Source organism: Polypterus senegalus, chromosome 4, assembly GCF_016835505.1.
Source record: "Polypterus senegalus isolate Bchr_013 chromosome 4, ASM1683550v1, whole genome shotgun sequence".
NCBI lineage: Eukaryota > Metazoa > Chordata > Cladistia > Polypteriformes > Polypteridae > Polypterus > Polypterus senegalus.
The window spans coordinates 251,405,005-251,425,769 of NC_053157.1; the positions used below are offsets into that span (position 1 = coordinate 251,405,005).

General features: G+C 43.7%; 1 protein-coding gene across 1 annotated transcript; it reads right to left on the reverse strand.

Annotated features, from left to right (window-relative positions):
* Positions 1 to 273: 273 nt before the first annotated feature.
* LOC120528481 (zinc finger protein 525-like) lies at positions 274 to 6,233 on the reverse strand. Its single transcript, XM_039752654.1, has 2 exons — positions 5,922 to 6,233; positions 274 to 3,053 (listed from the first exon to the last, which is right to left on the reverse strand). The coding sequence occupies exons 1-2, from the start codon at positions 6,175 to 6,177 to the stop codon at positions 2,197 to 2,199; spliced, it is 1,113 nt and encodes a 370-aa protein (XP_039608588.1). The 5' UTR covers positions 6,178 to 6,233; the 3' UTR covers positions 274 to 2,196.
* Between the last annotated feature and the right edge of the window lie 14,532 nt (positions 6,234 to 20,765).

The window sequence follows — 20,765 nt, forward strand, 5'->3', positions numbered from 1 at the left end:
CTTGGATCAACAATAATAAGAAGATTTGAACACTGTGCTGGATTAGGACTTTGACTGGCAATTTCTACCTAAACAGAAGTGAACAGAAATGGTACTCATGTCGTTTTAAAGCTCTTTTCCAGCTCTGTAGTTTGTGAAAATACTATGCTATCCCCAAAATGACAAAATGATCACGTTATGAGTGATTATAATATTAAAATTTGAATAGCAAGAACACCTATATCTAAAAATTGGCCAAATTTTAACTAAAGTTACATTATAATGTCATGAACATCTCCAGAAAATTTGGTTTTATTAAAATAGAAAATAATAAGGTCCAAACGTGTGATGGTTTCATGTGGAATTACCGGTCAGGAGTATCTCTGCTCCAAATCGATGATAAAATCCACCATAGAAACTGCACTCGCCCCTTTAATTCTGTAAAATCTGAATATCCTCATAGATACGATCCTTTTTCTCCTTTAAACACAACATCAAGCCTTTCTATCAGAATAGTCGCACCTTCATCTTTGTTCAGGTCTTCTGCTCAAATTGACATCTCAATGCTGTCCCTGTAAGCGACAGTCCAACCCCAAGTACGTGTTTTTTAATTCTCAGCTCAGTCCATATTAAATCTTCAATTTTCTAGCTCTCGTATGCCTTTCTCTTGTCAAATGCAGGCAGGATTCTACAATTAGCAGCCATCCTCTATTATGAATATTAAACTTAAATAGCAACACAACACCTTTGATGTTAAAAACACACTTTTGATTCTTCTCTCCCATAAAACACACCCGACACGAGTATCCTTTCCTCAAACCTTGAATGTCCCACTCCCAGTCAGGATGCAGTTCCGTAATCCCACAAATAGGAGCACATAAATAAGATATAGAATATAACAACACGGTTCAATTCCAGTGAGGATATCCAATAAAGCCCGAAATATGATGGATTTAATACACCAGCCATTGTTGTGTCAAAAGACTTATTCAGTGCATGGTCACAGATTTGAAATCAGAAACACATGAACGTTGAAGTCTGTATGCCACGGCTGTCCTCAACAGTCCACTGAGGAGTGACTGACAATTCTTTCCACCAATCAGCTTTCTTCTTTTGTTTTCAGTTGGTACCTGCCATTTTTGTACTGTCTCTTCTGATTTTCTCCTTGTCACCTCTGCCACTGAGCCTTTTTCATTGATGTCACCTCTTCATTTTGTGGTTTCCACTTTTTACATTTTTCTATCTTCTTCCATTTCATAGCCAATGTACCCTTTTTAGATAAGTCCTTGTAAGAGTCAAGCTATACTCACACATTTGAGAACATCAATGAAATGAAATGTAAAAAGAGTGTGGCCAAAAAATTAAACATAAACTTAGAAAATGAGTGAACCAATGGTGAGTAGTGAGGGGTCAAATTTGACCTTCAGTGGTGTGGGGTACAGAAGGGGCCACTTCTGCTTTTTGGAGTTTTCTGTCAAGTAAATGAAGCCGAAGCTTTGTGTAGCTGACACTCTCTCAAAACAGAGCTTTCTAATCGTCCATCCTGCTGTTGGAGTTTATTGATCTCCTGTGGCCTCCAGCTTGTAGTCTCGACGTGAAGAAACGTTGTTTTGGGTATTAATATGAAGAAGGTGCTGAACTCAAACAGAAACCTGAACCAACACATTCAGAGTATAGAGCGTCCTTCACACACCACCCAGGATACCCTGTATACTGACATGGAGCAAAGAAACATCAGTGATATTTTTAGGTTAATTTATCAAATGAACAGCCGGGTCTGCAGAGATCCCTGTGTTTCCTGCTTTGTCTTCGCTTTGTCTTATATGTCAGACAATGAAATCAGTTCATTTCATTTTCATTATGTTCTGTATTAATTATGGTGTTCAATTTCTCATGAAATTATTATTTTAAATAATATTCTTTCTATATATCAATTGAAATTCTTCACAACTGTGGACAACAATGAGGTTTTTTCCTGCACTTCTAAGTTGTTGAAGAAGATTCTTGCTATTTGTGAAATATGTGTTATATCCCATTGTGTTCATTCCACTGTAAATTCATATGTGGCTCTGAGGTTACCTTAAATCTATGATCTGTTTGTCACCTTCAGTGTTTTCTCCACTATTCTTATGTACTTATTAACTACTTTATCCTGGAGTCCTTTACCTCATTCAGATTTTCTTTATTTTTTTGGTTGGGGAGCCAATTGGAAGATCATCAATTCTGGGACAGGCTTACTCCAATATGACTTTGTGTGTGTCTTCGAAAACTTCTTCTGGAGGAGTATCCTTTACCACATTCAGAACAGGTGTACTGTTTCTCTCCAGTGTGGATCATTCTGTGGCACCTAAGAGCACTTTGACGAGAGAATCGTTTGCCACACTCTGGACAGCAAGAATGTTTCTCTCCAGAATGAATTCTCATGTGTCTCTGAAGATGGCTTCTCCATGAGAACGACTTGCCACATTCTGGACAGCAATGAGGTTTTTCTCCTGTGTGAATTCTTCTGTGGTTCTGAAGATGGCTTCTCCATGAGAACGACTTACCACATTCTTGACAGCAATAAGGTTTTTCTCCTGTGTGGATTTTTCTGTGCCTATTAAGATTGCTTATACATGAGAATAACTTACCACATTCTGGACAACAATGAGGGGTTTCTCCTCTGTGGCTTCTTCTGTGGCTCTGAAGATGACTTCTGCTTTGGAAAGACTTACCACATTCTGAACAATGTGATTTTTCTCGTGTGTGAATTCTTATGTGGTTCTGAAGATGGCTTCTTCTTGAGAATGACTTTCCACATTCTGGACAGCAATGAGGTTTTTCTCCTGTGTGGATTTTTCTGTGCCTCTGAAGATGGCTTCTCGTTGAGATCGACTTACCACATTCAGGGCAACAATATGTTATTTTTCCAGTGTGATTTAGGATTTCTTCCTCCACTTGCTGTTGATCAGTTTTTATGGCTTCTGTCTGTATTATTCCAGTAGGAGGGAGAGAACTGCACTGCAAAAAGGCTGCCTTCAGGTTCTCTGATCTTCTTGCTGATTTCAGAGAGAAGCTGCCATTCTTCTGCAATTCTGAAATAACACAAACATTTTAACTATAATTATTATTTTTTTTTCCTGACACCTTTATCCAAGGCAACTTACAACATCTGAGACACAATTGGTTACAATTCTCTTGTTTTTCCATCTGGAGACCAGGCAGTTCATGTGAGTTGCTCGTGGACACATGGTGTAAATAACTGAATTTAAACCTGCAACTTCAGGGTTTGATGTCCAAATTCCTAATCACTACCTGCCTTTTACAATTAATGAAACAGTACAAGTAAAGTGGTGGCGCACTGGTTGGCATTCCTTCCTCACACTGATGTGCCATTTATGGTGTGGCCACTGTGTTCGTGGTCTTTAAATGTTCTGCTGCTGTCTGTTTAACTTCTCCAGCTTTCTCTCATATGTAAAAGACAAACCTGATCTGATTAATCGATCAAAAATCAAAATCAGACAATTTTGACTCCAAATGACTTGACCAGTGATCAGCAAATTAGCGGATCTTAACATCTGATCTTGAAGGATAAACAACATGCAAGACAAAGTTCAAACAATACCAAAAACAGAAAAATGTCCTCATCAGTCTAACAGTTTTACTGTCTTCCTACAAGAGATAACAATTTTGCGGTTTGTAATATATATGCAAAAAGAAGTCACTCATGGAGGATTCTCTGCTAACAGTTTAAACAATACAAACCTTATTCAGCATCTGAGAAGTCAACACGAAAGGGACTGGTGTGAAGAACAAGCTGTTCAAAGGCTGAGGTGACCAGCAAGCTTAGTCTAACTCAGTCACCTACTCTCACTCGGCCTCCAATAATGGCAACACTTAGAAAACTCAACCTTATAATACTGACAGCGAGAACGCCAAAGACTTACTGTGACAGCAAAAACAGTGGAATTTGTAAGCCTGGACAACCAGGCACGTTCAGTTCTGGAAGATGTCACCTTGTAGATCATTTAGATCCACGATTCCATCTGCCAGTAAGTGTTTGTTGACTGATGTATTGGTATAATTAATTAACCAGGCATTAGATGTTTTGAATAAAATTCCATTTATTAGCCTGTCACTGTGTAGGTAGAAGGGAGGAAAGAGATGCAGAGTTTTATCGAGCTGATACATAAATATAAATCATTATCAAGTGGACGTCGATTAATTAGAAATTGTAATCAGCCCTCTTATTGGCTTATTGGTTAGAATGGTATGATTCTAGTTTTAAAAGCTAAATAAAATAATAATAATTATGCATAATAAGCTTTGAGTGTGGATTGTCCCTATACAGTTGCGAATTCTGTAACAGATATTATTATCATAATGATTTTTTTCTCCAAATTAAACAATGGTACAAGGACACGTATTACACAGATGATTGCAAATCTCAAACATATAAACTGCTTAGTGCCGGTGTCTCGACCACACAGACGCACTCAGAGTGACAGACGACAGCTGAGAGATCTAAAGAAACTCCCCGCCAACAGAACTGCAGAATGCATGAAGAAATTGTCAAGAAAGATAAAAATTATATTTGAGTCCACAGCATCAGAGGTGAATCTTTATCTCTGTGAACCTCATACCACAAAAGATACTGGGCCACTGGCTTTCTTTAGGACCAATAAAAGTCATCGTCCTACCTGTACCCTCCTTATACGAGTGAGGATAGTGAGGGTCTGTTCAGTACGGCAGCACACGTTGTTGATGACAGGAGGACCAGACTGTCCTCAGAACATGCAGAGATGCTTATATTCTTAGATAAGAACCTGAAGCGTTCACCAACACTGTCATGTTTTCTTCTTGTCGGAATAGACGGCTACAAATATCTAATTGAACATTTTATTTGATTAGAAATATGGAGTATGATTAAGACATGCCTTTGTTTTATTCAGCTTGCTTTTGTTCTATTATGTGTGCATTATGGATAAATGTTCTTTGTGTATGCTGTATGCAGTTGCACTTTATTATTTTATATTATTATTATATTATTTATTAACACTCTAGAACCTAATCTGGACTAAAAATAAACATACAAATATATCCCCTTGCATTAGGGGGGCATAGTGTTTAGCTCAGCTGCTTTATTGTTCAGGTGTCCTGGGATCAAATCCTGCACATAGTTGTTCTACACAGGGGCTCTGAATGGCATTTCTGGTTTTCTGGTTCTTCTTTTCATCCACTAAAACATGCAGGTGAAGTGGAGTGGTGACTCCAAATTGACCCGATGTGACTGTGGGAGACGGAAGGGACAAAGATCATCTCCAAGTGAAGATTTTACACCACTGCCAACTTGTCCAGACAATGCTGCCCCAGCAAATTCAGGCTGAGAGCAGAACACAAGATGCTGAAAGAAGACCCTGAGACCCCCTGAATGTCATCATGGCTCGTACAGGTAGCTCTTGTCACTGTTAACGTCAAAGTGCACAAGATAACCATTAGAAAGATGAGGCACATATTAGATGAGCACTGGCTTGAGCAAATTATCTATGATTTAGTACACGGGGTGAGGAATTGATCCTTATTTATTTCTTTCTTTTGGTGGACATTTTTACCTTAACTGCCACGCAATTTTAGAAATATACAAGTCTTTAACAAAACATGATTTTTTAAATTAGCAATGAACGTAATGCGCTGTTGGCCTAACATACGTCACAACTTCAGTCAAAGCCTCATGTTGTTCAAGTCATGTGCTGAACACTTTAGATTTTTCCTTATTCACCCAAGTTTTCTAATTTATCATTTATTAGGTAACCTATTGTTTGTTATCATTTGCCCGAGCAGGTGGTCTTCATCTGAGATCATTTTACCATGTTTTCCACTCTCAATCTTCTAAAAACATCAGAGCACCCACCGTTAGAATTTATAAACGCTCTCTTTCTTTTATATTTAATCACATTACTCACTTATTCCAACACTCCCAGGTGACTCTTCTCCTTCTCTCCCATTTCCCTCAGTGATTTTCTCTTCAGACTCTGATAATTTCATCTCTACAGAATTCTCCTGTGTAGCCAGTCGTCCCGTATTAGTGGACCAGGGCTGTAAACTGGATGGAGATTCTTCACAGGCATCTTGCTTGTAAATATCCTCAGTTTCATGCTTTAGAGGTTCAAGACCAACAGGGAAATCATTCAAATCCTCAGCTTTAATGGCAGCAGTCATCCCCTTCCACTCCTCCTCCTCTTTAAAAACTGAAATTCTTTCTTCGTGATCCTCCAGCTTCACACACACATCCTCTGGTGTGAGCCAGTCACAGTCCTCTTCTTTAATGTCCACCGTTCTTTCATCCACACCATCTTCTTTGGCAGAGGCCATGCTCTGTGGGAAACTCTTCTCTGTCTTTAAGTGTCTGTCCTTCTCTTCTCAGATTCACTTCTCACATGGACAGCCCTGAGCTGGAGGCCATTAGACACATCAGTGTAAGGCCATGTAAAATGGGAAAGCCCTGTGAAAATAAAAGTGTAGAATTAACTTCATAAAGTCAGTAAAAATAATGAGCACACTTCAGGGTCACAGTGCCCTCCATGAGGTTTGGTTCAAAGACACATTTTTCTTGATTTCTTCCTCTGCCTCACAGTTTAAAATTCCATATCAAACAATTCAGATGTGATCAAAGTGCACTGCAGACCTTCATTAAAGGGGATTTGCATACATTTCAGTGCCACCATGTAGATATGACAACACTTTAGCTACACAGCACCATCATGTTTGGACACAGCAATGGCAGGTCTATTAAAGACGTCATATTTAGGGCTCTGTTGGCTATAGACTGACATTAACGTCAAACAGGAGGACGGGGTCTTCACACATTTGACACATTCACACGTTTCAGTGCAGGAAGTGTTGTAAAGACAAAGAGACCATCAGAAATTGTGAGACAATTCATTCATTCGTTCTCAGATAAGAGTACATGGAGCTCCTCAGAAACTACTTAGTGATAATGGTGGGGAATCAGAGAGATGGCAGAGAATTTTAACATTGAAACAAAGACCACCGCTGCATACAGTCCCTGGGGTAATGGACTACCTGAGAGACACAATCAGACACTCACAGAAATTATACAGAAAGTGATAAAGAATACTGGATGTGACTGGTTAGTGCCAGATTAGCCCACGGGGCACTAGTGGTAAAGAATACCATGCACAATATTTATGGGTACAGCTCATATCAGCCGGTGTTTTTCTGAAATCCAAATCTTCTTTGTGTTCTCGTGGACAGACCACCCACCCTAGAAGGCACCACTAGGAGTGTGTCAGTGGAGCACATATTCCAGCGCTGCACACTCCAAGAAGAGCATTTACTGAAGCCGAGTGTTCAGAGCGAATACGGAGAGCACTTCAGAGACAGGTTAATTCTGAAAATGATAAATCTGAGACAAAGTGGACCACAAAAGAGTGGACTGTGCAGAATGGAAGGGACCTGCAGATGTCACTGGACAGGATGGAGTTGTGAAATGTGTCAGACGTGGAGGTGCTCTTGGAAGGGCCCACCATTCTAGACTACGTAAAGTCACTGGTAAAGGTGACAATCGACATACCACCAGCAGTGAGAGAGATGAGGAGAGAGAGATTTATCTAACACTACATCAGATAATGAAGACACTGGAGATGAGAAGGAGACTCTAAACTTTTCAGTCCCAGTAGAAGTCGATGTTGAAGTTGAGCAAACTCACAGGTTAAGATGGAGTTGTTGTGTTTGTCTAAAAAAGGGGCAAACTGTGAGATATGTGGGAAGAGATGGTGGCATACAGATAAAGTATTAGATTGGGCTGGCAAAGCAGAAATTGGTATAATTTAGAGTTTACTGATCCTGACAGCACTGCTGACACAGAAGGTCTGTTGACACATCAAGTGTGGATAATCTGCAAGTTGAACCAGAAACTAATGAACTGCAACTATGGGACTTGTGTGTGGAAATCACGGAGATATCAGCTGAGTCAGCAAAGCAGAAAGAGATAAACAGCTGGGAAAGAAACGGAGCATCTGAGGAGGTGGAAAACCACAAGATGGATATGCCCTTTAAAAAGAGACTTCAGCAGGAATCGTACCTAAAGACCACCTAGTGGCACGAGGGTCTGAGGGGCAAGATAGGAGTGGGCTCAACAGGGATTCAGCAACATGGGCATCAGAATCTGCTCACTAAGGTCTCTGAGGCGGCACTGCCACCTTAAATAATGAGGACAGTCCATTGAGCTCCAGCCCATAATAGGCGAGTCGCGGCTCTGCAGTTTTCACATTTCGTATTTTGATGGCTTCATGTGGTCCGACACAAACAGCCTGATTGGCTTGAGTCCTGTTATTCATTTAACATGCCATCTCTAGTAAGCTAAAGTATCAAAGTGTACAGACATACTGAAAGTAGTTGGAAAGGATAAAAGACATTAAATAAAACAATACAATCTCAAATATCACTAAAATGTACTCGTAATGCCATGCCAGCTGTAGATTTTACTGTATCCCTCCAGCAGCACTAGCTTGTGTAATGTTTGTATTTTTTATTTCACATTAAACAAATCAAAGTCTCCCTGTTACAGTGAAACCGCACGAGCATCTTTCCTAATAAGAAAATACAAAATAAAAAAATCATTTTAATTATTTCTAATAGGTCTCAGTATGAGATAAACTGGTGGAAATAAAACATGAACGCGGCCTGTAAAGTTACATCGCTCGCCGCCACTTTAACAAAGGCTTTAGGGGAAAACGAAAAAACATGAAGAACACGCAGAGCTCGAGAAAATTCAGGAATGAACGACGGGGCCGTGCGGGAGCGAGCAGCTGAACAAGCGCGTGCCCGGCGGAGAGCACAGCACAGCATGCGTGAAATCAAAAGGAGAAACGGCGCGGAAAAGTGCACGAGCGCGAAGAGAGCAGAAGCAATCCAGATTTAACGCGCCTCCGCCAAGTCAGATGTAGCGTTACATTTCACGGGATACCAACCGGAAAATAAATTAACGTAGTAGTAGCAAAGAAAAGTGCTCGACCTCCGTCATCCACAATAAACTCCTGAAGGTGCGATTTGCTGTGCCGCCTCCTCCACGTTGCGCTAAATCCCTAAAATTTAAACGCGAACCACGCGGCTTCAGGCATCTCCTTAAATTTAAAGCCGCTCAGCATGTCGCGGTTTTCCTCACTGCTGGCATTCCCACCGTGAGCACTCGCCACGTTCGACTTTGTCTCACCTTCCGCACCTTTGCTTGACGTTATGGCCGTGAACAAGTCGGAGCGCGGGGGTCTCATAAGATTAAACTAGTGATGGGCTACTCGATACTGACTTGAAGAGCTATCTAAGAGTCGTTCAGAGGCTTGTTTGTATTGCGCCCGTCGCGTGATTTTGAGGCACGCTAGCGTCATGACGTCATTGATATCGGCGCCGTAGACATAGAATTACAAGACGCCGCATGACCAGCAACGTCCTACGTCAACGTCGCCGCCATATTGCGAGTGGCACTGCTGTGGAGTGAAGTAGTGAATATGTGCTGCTTGGGATTTTACAAACCGCTGTACGCTCCAAACCACATCCCAGATGATTACATTTCATAGGTAAGGCTGAACAATTGTTTTTTTTATATTTAGCCATTAGAAAATCCCGTTTGATAATCTTATCACTCAAGGTCACCTTGCAAATAAAAAAACAAACAACATTAGTAAAATTAATACTAATTCATTACATTTATATAACGAATTTCTCAGTACTCAAAGCGCTATCCACCAGCGCGGCAGGCACTCCCTAAACCAGGGGTGGCAAACCTTTTGGTTCAGGGGCCACATTGACTTTTAAAATTTGACAGACGGGCCGGGCCAACACTAGATGCATACATATCAAATATAAACATCAAAAAGGCATTGCAGTGTTAATATTCGCTTTTAGTGGGAACTGTGTTGTTAATCACCCTTTTTTGCCATGGCATCGAAGTCTGGTGTTAAGTTTTGTTGTGGCAATTCTCATAACAGATCTGAGGTGTTCATCGCTCAACTGGGATCTGTGGGGTGCCATGTTGGTGTTCATCACACTAAAAGTCTGTTCACACACATACTGTACGTAGAGCCAAACAACACCATCATCCTCTGTGCCATCTTCTGGATGTTTGGAAATTGGGCTGCGCTTAATGAAGCATAAAACTCTTCCAGTTTAATACAGTTGAACTTCTCCTTTAAGATGGTGTCACATTGGAGATCAATCAGTTCCAACTGCAACTCCTGTGGTGCCGTTTCAGGGTCCTGTGTGAAGGGACATGACACCAGCTGAAGTGACTTGTAAATTTTTCCAAAATCAGAGATCCGACGGCAGAATTCTTCATGCAGGTTGTCCAGTGATTTCCTGTCTTTTTTCACAAGTCGAGGGGCCTTTTTCAGCGTATCCAGTGTGAGGAAATGAGCGAATGAGTTGTTTGACATTTGCTTTGAGAATAAAGCTAGCTTGGTTGTGAAGGCTCTGACGTTGGTGTACATTTCATGCACAAACTGGTCTTTCCCTTGTAGCTTCACGTTCAGCTCATCGATGTGTGTCAGTATGTCCACAGCAAAAGCTAAATCACAAAGCCAATCTGTGTCACTCAACTCAGGAAAATCGTCAGCTTTCTCAAGTAGCTCCAAAAATGAGATCATCTCCTGTTTGAGCTCCCACGCTCGTCGACATACTTTCCTCAAACTTAACCAGCAGACATTGGAGTGGTAAAGAATGTCCAGGGGCCTCATGTATAATGCCGTGCGTAGAACTCGCACTATAACATGGCGTAAGCACAAAAGCCGAAATGTGCTTACGCACAGAAAAATCCAGATGCAGGAATCTGTGCGTACTCCACCTTCCACGTTCTTCCGCTACATAAATCCCGATCAGCGTGAAAACTAACGCTCGTGCACGCGCTTTATGTAACGCCCAACTCCTCCCAGAATTACGCCTCTTTGAATATGCAAATCAATATAAATCGCCCTTAAGAGCAGCCTTCTGTGAAAAGACAATGGGAAAAGCACGGGGGAAAATATAACGATTTCAGCGAATACCAAGTGGAGGCAAATGAAAAACGTACTATTTGTTCAAATAAACTGTGGTATAATCAACAAAATGAAGTTGATCGAGTGACATAGCATGTTGGAGAAACTTGAAGGCTCACGTTCACAAAATCGCACAGTGCCGGAAATAAAAAAGAAGTCACATATCAAAGTTGCCGTGAAAAGAAGAGTTGTAAGCCCACTGTTTGAGTGTCACATGAAAGTTTATTAGGGTACAGAGAAAAAAGGCACACGGTGGGGAAAAAGCACGAAATGTCAACTTTAATCTCGACATTTCCACTTTAATCACGTAGTTTATATTGTCATTAAAGTAGAACATCATAAACTTCATCTTAAAATCGTTTAATTAACCAGTTTCTCAAATCACATCATAATTAAAGTAGCACGTTAAATGCTTTGTTTTGTTTTTGATCTTCTACTCGTATGCGCTCTGTGTGTGAATCACTACGTGCTTCTTAAACCGGCTCTCTTCCTCCAACTGGACACAGAGTCCATGACATTCGTGATATTACAGCTCTCTGAATAACTCAAATACTGAGATGTATACGTGATGTCATTTTCATGATGATAAGAGTTAAAGCACGTTATTAAACATGAGTTTCACTTCGATGAAATAATTTATTGCAGCAGTACTTAGGGGCGGCTCTAGGCTTGTGGTGGCACTGGGCAGAGGAAGAATCGGTGGCTCCTTCGCCCGCCAATGTCAGTAAGGTAGCTTATGCACGGTGGATGGCCACGTCAGTTGCGGACAGTGCATAGCCGCCTCGTGCTCATGACACAAGCATTTAACTTTTGTTGAAATTTGTCTCTGCGTTTTTAGCTGTGTTGTTATTTTCTCTTTCTGTTTTATATTCAATACTAGCAGAATACCCGCGCTTGGCAGCGGAGTAGTGTGTTAAAGAAGTTATGAAAAGAAAAGGAAACATTTTAAAAATAATGTAACATGATTGTCAAAGTAATTGTTTTGTGTATTTGGCGGCAGCGTCACAAAGTTATTTTCGTCTAGCTGCATCAGAAAATGTACCACGACGTCTGACACGCCTCCTTTTTACTGTTTTCTCACAGCTTGGATTGCTGCTGTCATATATACACACACACACACACACACACACACACACACACACATATTCATACCTTCATATCTACATATCTATATATATATATATATATATATACACATATATATATATATATATATATATATATACTATCTACATCATATATACACACACATACATACATACACACACACAAATTATATATATGTGTGTATGTATGTATGTATGTATATGTATGTATGTATGTGTGTGTGTGTGTGTATATATATATATATATATATATAATGTAGATAGGGGTGTGTGTGTGTATATATATATATATATATATACACACACACATATACATATATATACACATACATATACTTGTGTGTATAGCTTTTATATATGTGTGTGTATAGCTTTGGTCACTGAGTGCAAGGGAGAAATAATAAAATATAGTCTATAAGTTATTAAACAGTAAAACATTAACGTTTTAAGAAGTACAGGTACATTGAGCACTACTGGAGTGGTTGGGTAAACTACATTTTAAAGACTGTGTAACACAACAGGTAAGTAACTAACAGCAGCTAAAATGTATATGGATCATCTCTCGGTAGTAGATCCCTTTTGAAAGGCGCTACACGACGGCTGTGGTATAGAAATTACATTTTCTATGTGAACGTTCAAATTTGTGCCTCTGGTAATGTGCCTTACCGGCATTTAAAGAAAATTAGTTTTGTGTCCTCTGCAGTGTTAAGAGAGAAAGGCTTTGGTTTGGGATAAAAGGAAAAAAGGTGTAAAGAAAGGAAAGTTGCCTTTTTCTTTTATATAGTATAGAGAGATGTGTTCGCTGACGTTATGATCGCCTTTTGAGGACAGTCGCGTGGGTCTTGTGTAGACTGGTGAGACGTCCCCCCATTAATCGGCTGTGATGGTACTGTCAGTCCTGCACTCGTGTGCGTGTCTTCATAATCCGGGGTTAGAACCTCATAATCGTATACGTGCAAAGAAAGTGTGAATCGCCTTAATATTATTTTGCCGTGGTGTAGAAAAGGGGTCCCGTGTTTGCACTTGTCTGGGCTATAGCTCAGGGGGAGGATGAAAAAAATTAAAAGTGCTCACTTTGACTTAAGGCAGAAGCGCAGTCAGCGTCTCAAAGGCCGGCACAGCTATGCACGCGCTGGCTGCTCGACTTTTGCAGGGCAGGAGACCCAGTTTTGCAGACACGCTCATGATATCAAAAGTCTCAGCGCTCTTTGGAGGTCATTCATATATTATATATATATCAAAATACCCGCCCTACGCGGAGAAGTAGTGTGTTAAAGAAGTAATGAAAAGAAAAGGAAACATTTTAATAATAACGTAACATGATTGACATTGTCATGAGTGTTGCTGTCATATATATGCCTGCCTAAATAAGTCACCCTCGCTTTGCTCTTACTTTATTTACCGTTCATTTAATCATGGCTAGTGGCGGAAAAATTATAAAATGGAAGGAGGATGGCTTTACCAAAACAATTATTGATGGCTTAATCGATTATTCATAAAGCTTGAATTGGTGATCTGTTTTTCTGTGTTAACCATATATTTTTCATACTTCTTCTCAAACTAAGGTGGTGCGAGGGTAAAATGAATCGGGATGCGCTTGATCAATGTAATCGGTGTACCAGGAAATCATGCATTGACAAAAGCTCCCTTTGCTTGTAATGCAAAGTGTGATTAAATGCATTATTTTTAACGCTTATGGAGCACATGCATCGAAGCTTCTCAGCTGTGCTTGTGCTAAGAAAAGGAAAGATTTTAAAAATAACGTAACACGATTGTCAATGTAACCTTTTGTAAGTAGTGCCTGGAGGATTCAGTGTGGAGAAACTCTATAGAGACAGCGTGTGTATTAACTTGTGGATTTTTCTGTGAGTATTTGGTGGCAGTCTGACGGTTGCTTCGAAGACGGCGTTAGCTGAGCTCAGCTCAGAGCCAAATGAGATGAATGGGAGGGAGATGATGACGTGACTCCCCACCCGCCTTAACTGTCAATCCCCACAAACACAGTCTCGGAATTTGCATAAGCACACCCCTTCACCTACAATTTTAACTTAGTTATAAAGTGATCAAAACTCTCGTTTATATCCTGCGTCCTCTCATTAAACTTGTATCCCGCATTACCTGTGGGCATGTGAAACGCCAGCGGTAGCCTGTCTATGAACTTAATTTAAAGTTTAGGTTTACACCTTGCTTTCTTTCCGAGGTAGCAGCACTCATGAATATGGTAGTATATGTCACTTTCGCCGCTTCTTATTGTTTCGCTGCCTTCTCAATTATATAATGCATGTTTTCTTAAGCGCTTTTTGGAGGTCTTCCTGGTTTTCTACGCACTGCGTTGACAGTCAGTTCACGTGATTACGTGAGAGGCGTGATGATGTCATACGAAACTCCGCCCCCCCACGTCATTCCAGCTCAACTCCATTACAGTTAATGGAGAAAAATACCTTCCAGTTATGACCATTAGGCGTAGAATTTCGAAATGAAACCTGCCCAACTTTTGTAAGTAAGCTGTAAGGAATGAGCCTGCCAAATTTCAGCCTTCTACCTACACGGGAAGTTGGAGAATTAGTGATGAGTGAGTGAGTGATGAGTGAGTCAGTGAGTCAGTGAGGGCTTTGCCTTTTATTAGTATAGATATTGTAGCGACCTGGGGTCGAGTCTTGAAGTTTTAAAGCCGCTTTCTGCCGTGCACCTCTCCCAAGCTGTCGGCTAGCGGATTGCCAGCGTTAAACATGCAGCTGTACCCAGCTCTTTAAGTAACGAGCACTCGTGTCCCATACACCACACGACTACGAGTGTCTCGGCATTAATTGCTTAGATAAAATCTTAGCAATGAATAACAGCTCTGTCCTGTTGTATCTCTTTATTCACAGATAGCCAGTAAACAAAGCTCGACATTATTGCACTGCCATGGTCAAGGTCATGCACGAAGACACATTTCACATAACCGGTACTTTTTACAAAATAAATAACCCCGGACGGCGATGACCCAAACCCACCCAACTAATTGAACACAAACACAACAATTATTTACAAGTTAAGACATTAATAAATACAACAGGAAAAACATTATAAAAAGCAGTGAACGTACAACCTTCCCACAATGCATCACTCCGGCGCTGACTGCCGGTCGCTACATAGCCCCTCCCAAGAGGGTTTAGTGTCCTCACAACCCTAGTCGTTACATTCAAAGTCTAATAAATATCCCGGTCGGCGACGAACACGCTTTGGCCTGCTTGACTCGCCACTACTCGTGTCAGGTTCAGTCCGGAGACTTTCAATGTCTGTCTCGACACCGAGTGTGGAGGTTGGAGAGCCACTTTGAGTTCCAATTCCTTCTGGTGCTGGGGCCAATGGGTGGTATGGTGCTAAACGATCTTTATGTAGCACCACCCGTCTGCCCCCTCCAGGCATTCGGACTCGAAAAACAACTTCCGAAATCATGTCCAGAATTTCTCCGGTCCCTGCCAATGGTGTGTCAGTTTTGGGGACAACCCCCATTTCCTTTGTGGGCAAAAGACCCACACTTTGTCCCCTTGCTTGAAAGTTGGACCATGAGCCCGAATGTCATATGCCCGCTTCTGGCGGGCTCCAGCTCCCGCTAGTGCCTCCCTGGCCAGTTGATGCACGGTGTTCAGCCGCTCTTTTAATCGTCGGAAATAGTCCGCCTCGTGCCCGCCAACAAGCTCAGGTTCAGGGGGCGAGCCAAACACCAAGTCCACCGGCGTCGATCTCTCTTCCGAACATCAGCCCCGCCGGTGTGCACTGACTCGATTCCTGAACGGCCGTCCTATACGCCCACAAGACCAGAGGCAAATGTTGGTCCCAGTCTCTCTGGTGTTGACTAGTGAGGATGGCAAGTTGGGCGGCCAGGGTGCGGTTAAACCGTTCGACCAGTCCATCGCTTTGAGGGTGAAGGGGAGTGGTTCGGGTCTTCTTCACCCCAGCCGCTGACACACCTCTTTAAACAAACGGCTCTCGAAGTTCCGCCTTGATCGCTGTGCAGTTCATTCGCACCCAATCGAGTGAACATCTCGTCCAGCAATTTTGAGCGGCTGTGGAGGCACTTTGATCTGAATGGCATATGCCTCCGCCATTTGGTAAAGTAGTCCATCGCCACCAAAACAAAACGATTTCCTGCCTCGTGATAGGGAAAGGACCCAGTACATCTACCCCAATCCTCTCCATGGGAGCCCGACAAGATACTGTTGTAGTGGCGCGTGAGAGCGTTGGCCAGGTCCTTTCTGCGCCTCATAAACGTCACAGCAGTGGACGTGCATCTCCGCATCTTGTCGACATCCGGGCCAATAGAATCGCTGCCGCAGCCGACGACTGTCTTTGCATTTCCAAAGTGCCCAGATCCAGCTGCTCCATGAACCCAACGGAGGACCGCTGTGCGTAAAGCCTGGGGAACCAGAAGTTGCAAACGGTCAGTACCCCCTTGGTGCCTGCCATCTTCTGTAGATCACACCATCGTGCAACTCCAGGCTGCCCCACTGCGAATGTAACAACTTGAGTTCCGGCCCTGGGAAGACACGGTTTGCCAATCGGGCATTCCTGGGTCTCCAGCCAACCCCTTACCTCCTCTAGCACTTGGTCGTCTGCTTGTAGTTGCCGTAACTGGTCGATGGTGAATGGTTCCCCTGCTCCATCAGTGTCCTCTAGCCCGGCTGCTGATGATGATGGTCCCATACCCCTCTTCTTCTTGCGGCGGCAATATCGACAGTCGCCGAGGACGCATGGTCGCCTGGAGAGGGCATCAGCATTTGCATGCTGCCGTCCTGGTCGGTGTTGCACCTCGAAATCATACTCCTGAAGTATTTCTATCCACCTTGCCACCTGGCCCTCAGGTTGCGGAAGTTTAACAGCCATGTAAGGCTAGCATGGTCAGTTCGAATTGTAAACTTAGTGCCCAAAAGGTAAGGCTTGAAGTGTCGTACTGCCAGGATCACTGCCAATAGCTCCCGCCGGGTAACGCAGTAATTTTTCTCCGGTCGACTGAGGCTGCAGCTATAGTAGGCCACCACTCTCTCTCGGTCTCCCCTCTGGGAGAGTACTGCGCCAACCCCACATTACTAGCGCCAGTGTCCAAAATAAAGGGTTGGTTGGGGTCAGGGTAAGCCAGGACAGGTGCACTGGTAAGAGCAGCTTTAGTTGTTGAAAAGCGGCGCAGTCCTCCGCCCACCCAAACTGTTGGCCCTTACTCGTCAGTTGGTGCAAGGGGCTAGCAATGGTTGCAAAGTTTCTCACGAATCTCCGGTAGTATGAGGCTAAGCCCAGAAAGCTTCGCAGCTCGGTGATGTTGGCTGGTGGGGCCAGTTGCTCACGGCAGTCACCTTCGCTGGGTCGGTAGCCACTCCACTCGCTAACCACATGTCCCAGAAACTGAGTCTGTCGGGAGAGGAGGTTACATTTCGGGGTTCAACCGCAACCCGGCGCTACTGAATGGCTGTCAAGACTTCCCTTAAATTGTGGACAGCCTGATCAAAGTCTCTGGCATGGATTAGCAGATCGTCCAGATAGACCACACATCGGGTTCGGGGAATGTCTTTTAGGACCCGCTCCATCAGTCTTTCAAAGGTGGCCGGTGCTACACAGTCCAAACGGCATCACCTTGAATTGCCACAGCCCTTGTCCTATGGTGAATGCGGTTTTGTGTCGGTCCTCTGGTGCCAGTTCCACTTGCCAATACCCACTGCAAGTCCAAGGTGCTGAACCAACAGGATCCAGCCACATAATCCAATGCATCATCGATGCGTGGCAGTGGGTATGAGTCTTTTCGAGTGACTTCGCTTAACCTCCGAAAGTCCACACAGGGGCGCCAACCCCCGCTTTCTTCCGTACCATGACCATTGGTGCAGCCCAGGGGCTGTCCAAGGCTCAATAACGCCGTTGGCTGCCATCTCACAAATCATTTCCTCGGCAGCTTGACGCCGCAAGAGGCAATCGGTGGGGCGCAAACGAATGGGAGCGGCATGGCCAGTGTCTATGTGGTGTTTCACTAAATTGTTCTAGTACAGTCCTCCTCTCGAGCCGCAAAATGTCCACAAAGTCTCTCAATAGTTGTTGAAGTTGCTCCTGCTGTGGCGCTGCTCAGATGTTCCCCACTTGACGGCCCAATTCCTCTACAGCGGCAACTGTCTCAGCTGATGGGTGGTCGCGTGAGGAAAACCGTTGGGAAGCACTGGTCTGAGCTGCAACATTCTCCTGGGGGTCCCCTTGAGTCTCTGCATCTTCCGAACAACGGTCGGGAGCCGGTGAGCCGTGGTATCCAGGCAAATCCAAGCCAGCAGCCCTTCCAGGACGGTTCCAGCCCGATTGGAGCGACACAGTCTCATTACCTAGGCAGAGGACGGCCCTAGACACATCAACACATGCTCCCCAGTGGGCCAACAAGTCCAACCCAATAATGCACTGGTCTTTAATGTCCGAAAGCCAGAATTCGTGGTTGGTCTGGCTCGTCCCTACCACCACAGATAACAGTTTCTTTCCGGCATTACTGTCCGCTCACCCGTAACCGCGCGTAGTTCGCTATTTGTGGGGTCCAGCCCTCGGAAGAAGACTAGCTGTTTCTGGCAACACTCCTTTTCTTAGCAAACAAATAGTGGACCCCGTGTCCACTAAGGCACTGCATGGCCGTCCATCAATAGTGCAGTCTAGGTATAGTCCAGTGGAAAATCCACAGCCCAACTTTGAAGCAGTCTTTGTTGAGGGTGCTGAAAACGGAGCGAGGGTCCCCTCACGGCCTCACCCGATGTCGCTTCCCTGCGGTGATGCTGTACGAGGCAACGGACTTGGGGCAGGGCAATCCCTGGCAAAGTGCCCTGGTTCTCCGCATCGAAAACAGCAGTCCACTCGCTGTCTCTGTCGGGGTTGATGTTGATTGGGCGCGCTGACCTCCACTGCCTCAGACAGGTCCCCTTCCGCCTTCGCTCAACGGCTCTTGTTAGTCGACTCGGTCGTGGCTTCGCCTTGTCGGTGACTCAGCCTGTAGTACGTCTTCAACCCGCTCAGCCTCTTTTAGTGCCTCGCCAAATCTCGGGTGACGATAGACAGACATGCTGGCGAAGACGCTCTGGTGTGAGGCCCCGCAGGAAAGCATGAAGGCCGAGTTCTTCCCTCACTGCTGTCGAGAAAGTAGGGTAACCTTTTCGTATATACCCTGACGCCAGTGGCAAAGGCTCCTATACTCTCACCTTCATGCCGACGTCGGCTAGTCAGCTTGTCTCTGTTGCATTCTGCTGAAGTTCTTTGTCCAAAGCGACGGGTGAGAGCCGCGTGAGAGCCTGAAGATCACGACACTCTTCCGATGACAGATCAATGAGTACTGAAGTGCGGGACCCTCCAAGGCAAGGGCCAAGTGTGTCGCAGCTTCCTCGCGTTCCACTCATTGTGTATCGCGCCAGATCCACTTGTGCGAGGTATGGTTCTAAAGGAGTCAATCCGCTGTATCGCGGCAGCTTAGCAGGTGACCGTGAGAAGCGGACCGTCCGACTGGTAACCTGGGGTATCGCTGCGGCCGACGGCCCCTCTGGCCGTGCTCAGAAGATCGCAACACTGTCGGGGAATACTGGTACCATCAGGCGGTCTGCCGCTTTTCTCCGCACAGCTCCGCTGATCAGGCGCTCTAACGTAACGCTGTTCTCTAAGATGGCACGCCTAATTCTTCAAGACTCTGTTCCATAACGGCGTCTTCTAAACAGCCTGGTCTCCCACTTCTGACACCAATGTAGCGACCTGGGGTCGAGTCTTGAAGTTTTTAAAGCCGATCGCTGCCGTGCACCTCTCCCAAGCTGTCGGCTAGCGGATTGCCAGCGTTATGCACGCAGCTGTACCCAGCTCTTTAAGTAACGAGCACTCGTGTCCCATACACCGCACGACTCCGAGTGTCTCGGCATTAATTGCTTAGATAAAATCTTAGCAATGAATAACAGCTCTGTCCTGTTGTATCTCTTTATTCACAGATAGCCAGTAAACAAAGCTCGACATTATTGCACTGCCATGGTCAAGGTCATGCACGAAGACACATTTCACATAACCGGTACTTTTTACAAAATAAATAACCCCGGACGGCGATGACCCAAACCCACCCAACTAATTGAACACAAACACAACAATTATTTACAAGTTAAGAAATTAATAAATACAACAGGAAAAACATTATAAAAAGCAGTGAACGTACAACCTTCCCACAATGCATCACTCCGGCAGCGCTGACTGCCGGGTCGCTACAATATATTGGCGTAGCCGTCACTGCAGTCAGTGCTTTTCTTTCTCCAAGTAACCGATCACCACACAATCAGCTCTGTAATAGACGTTAAGCCATCTGTAAGCTTAGCGCTGATTCTTCAAAACGTTTAAAGAACATTGAAATATCTTCGTAGTACATGTTTAATTATTCTATCCTTCACGACACTCCCAGTGAAGAATATAGATTATTTAAATGAAGTTAAAGTTTTATCTGTATAATTTAATAAACATATTTTGCTGCATTTCACTTTAAAAATGATATCGTCATCATATGTAAATACGCGCTTTATAAAGTGGCTCAGGTTGTGCGATATTATAACTGTAGTGCAAGTTTACAGTGAGGTGATTGTACTTATAAGTACAAACCGTTCTACAAGGAGCAATTGATTGAGTGCATTTAAAGTTC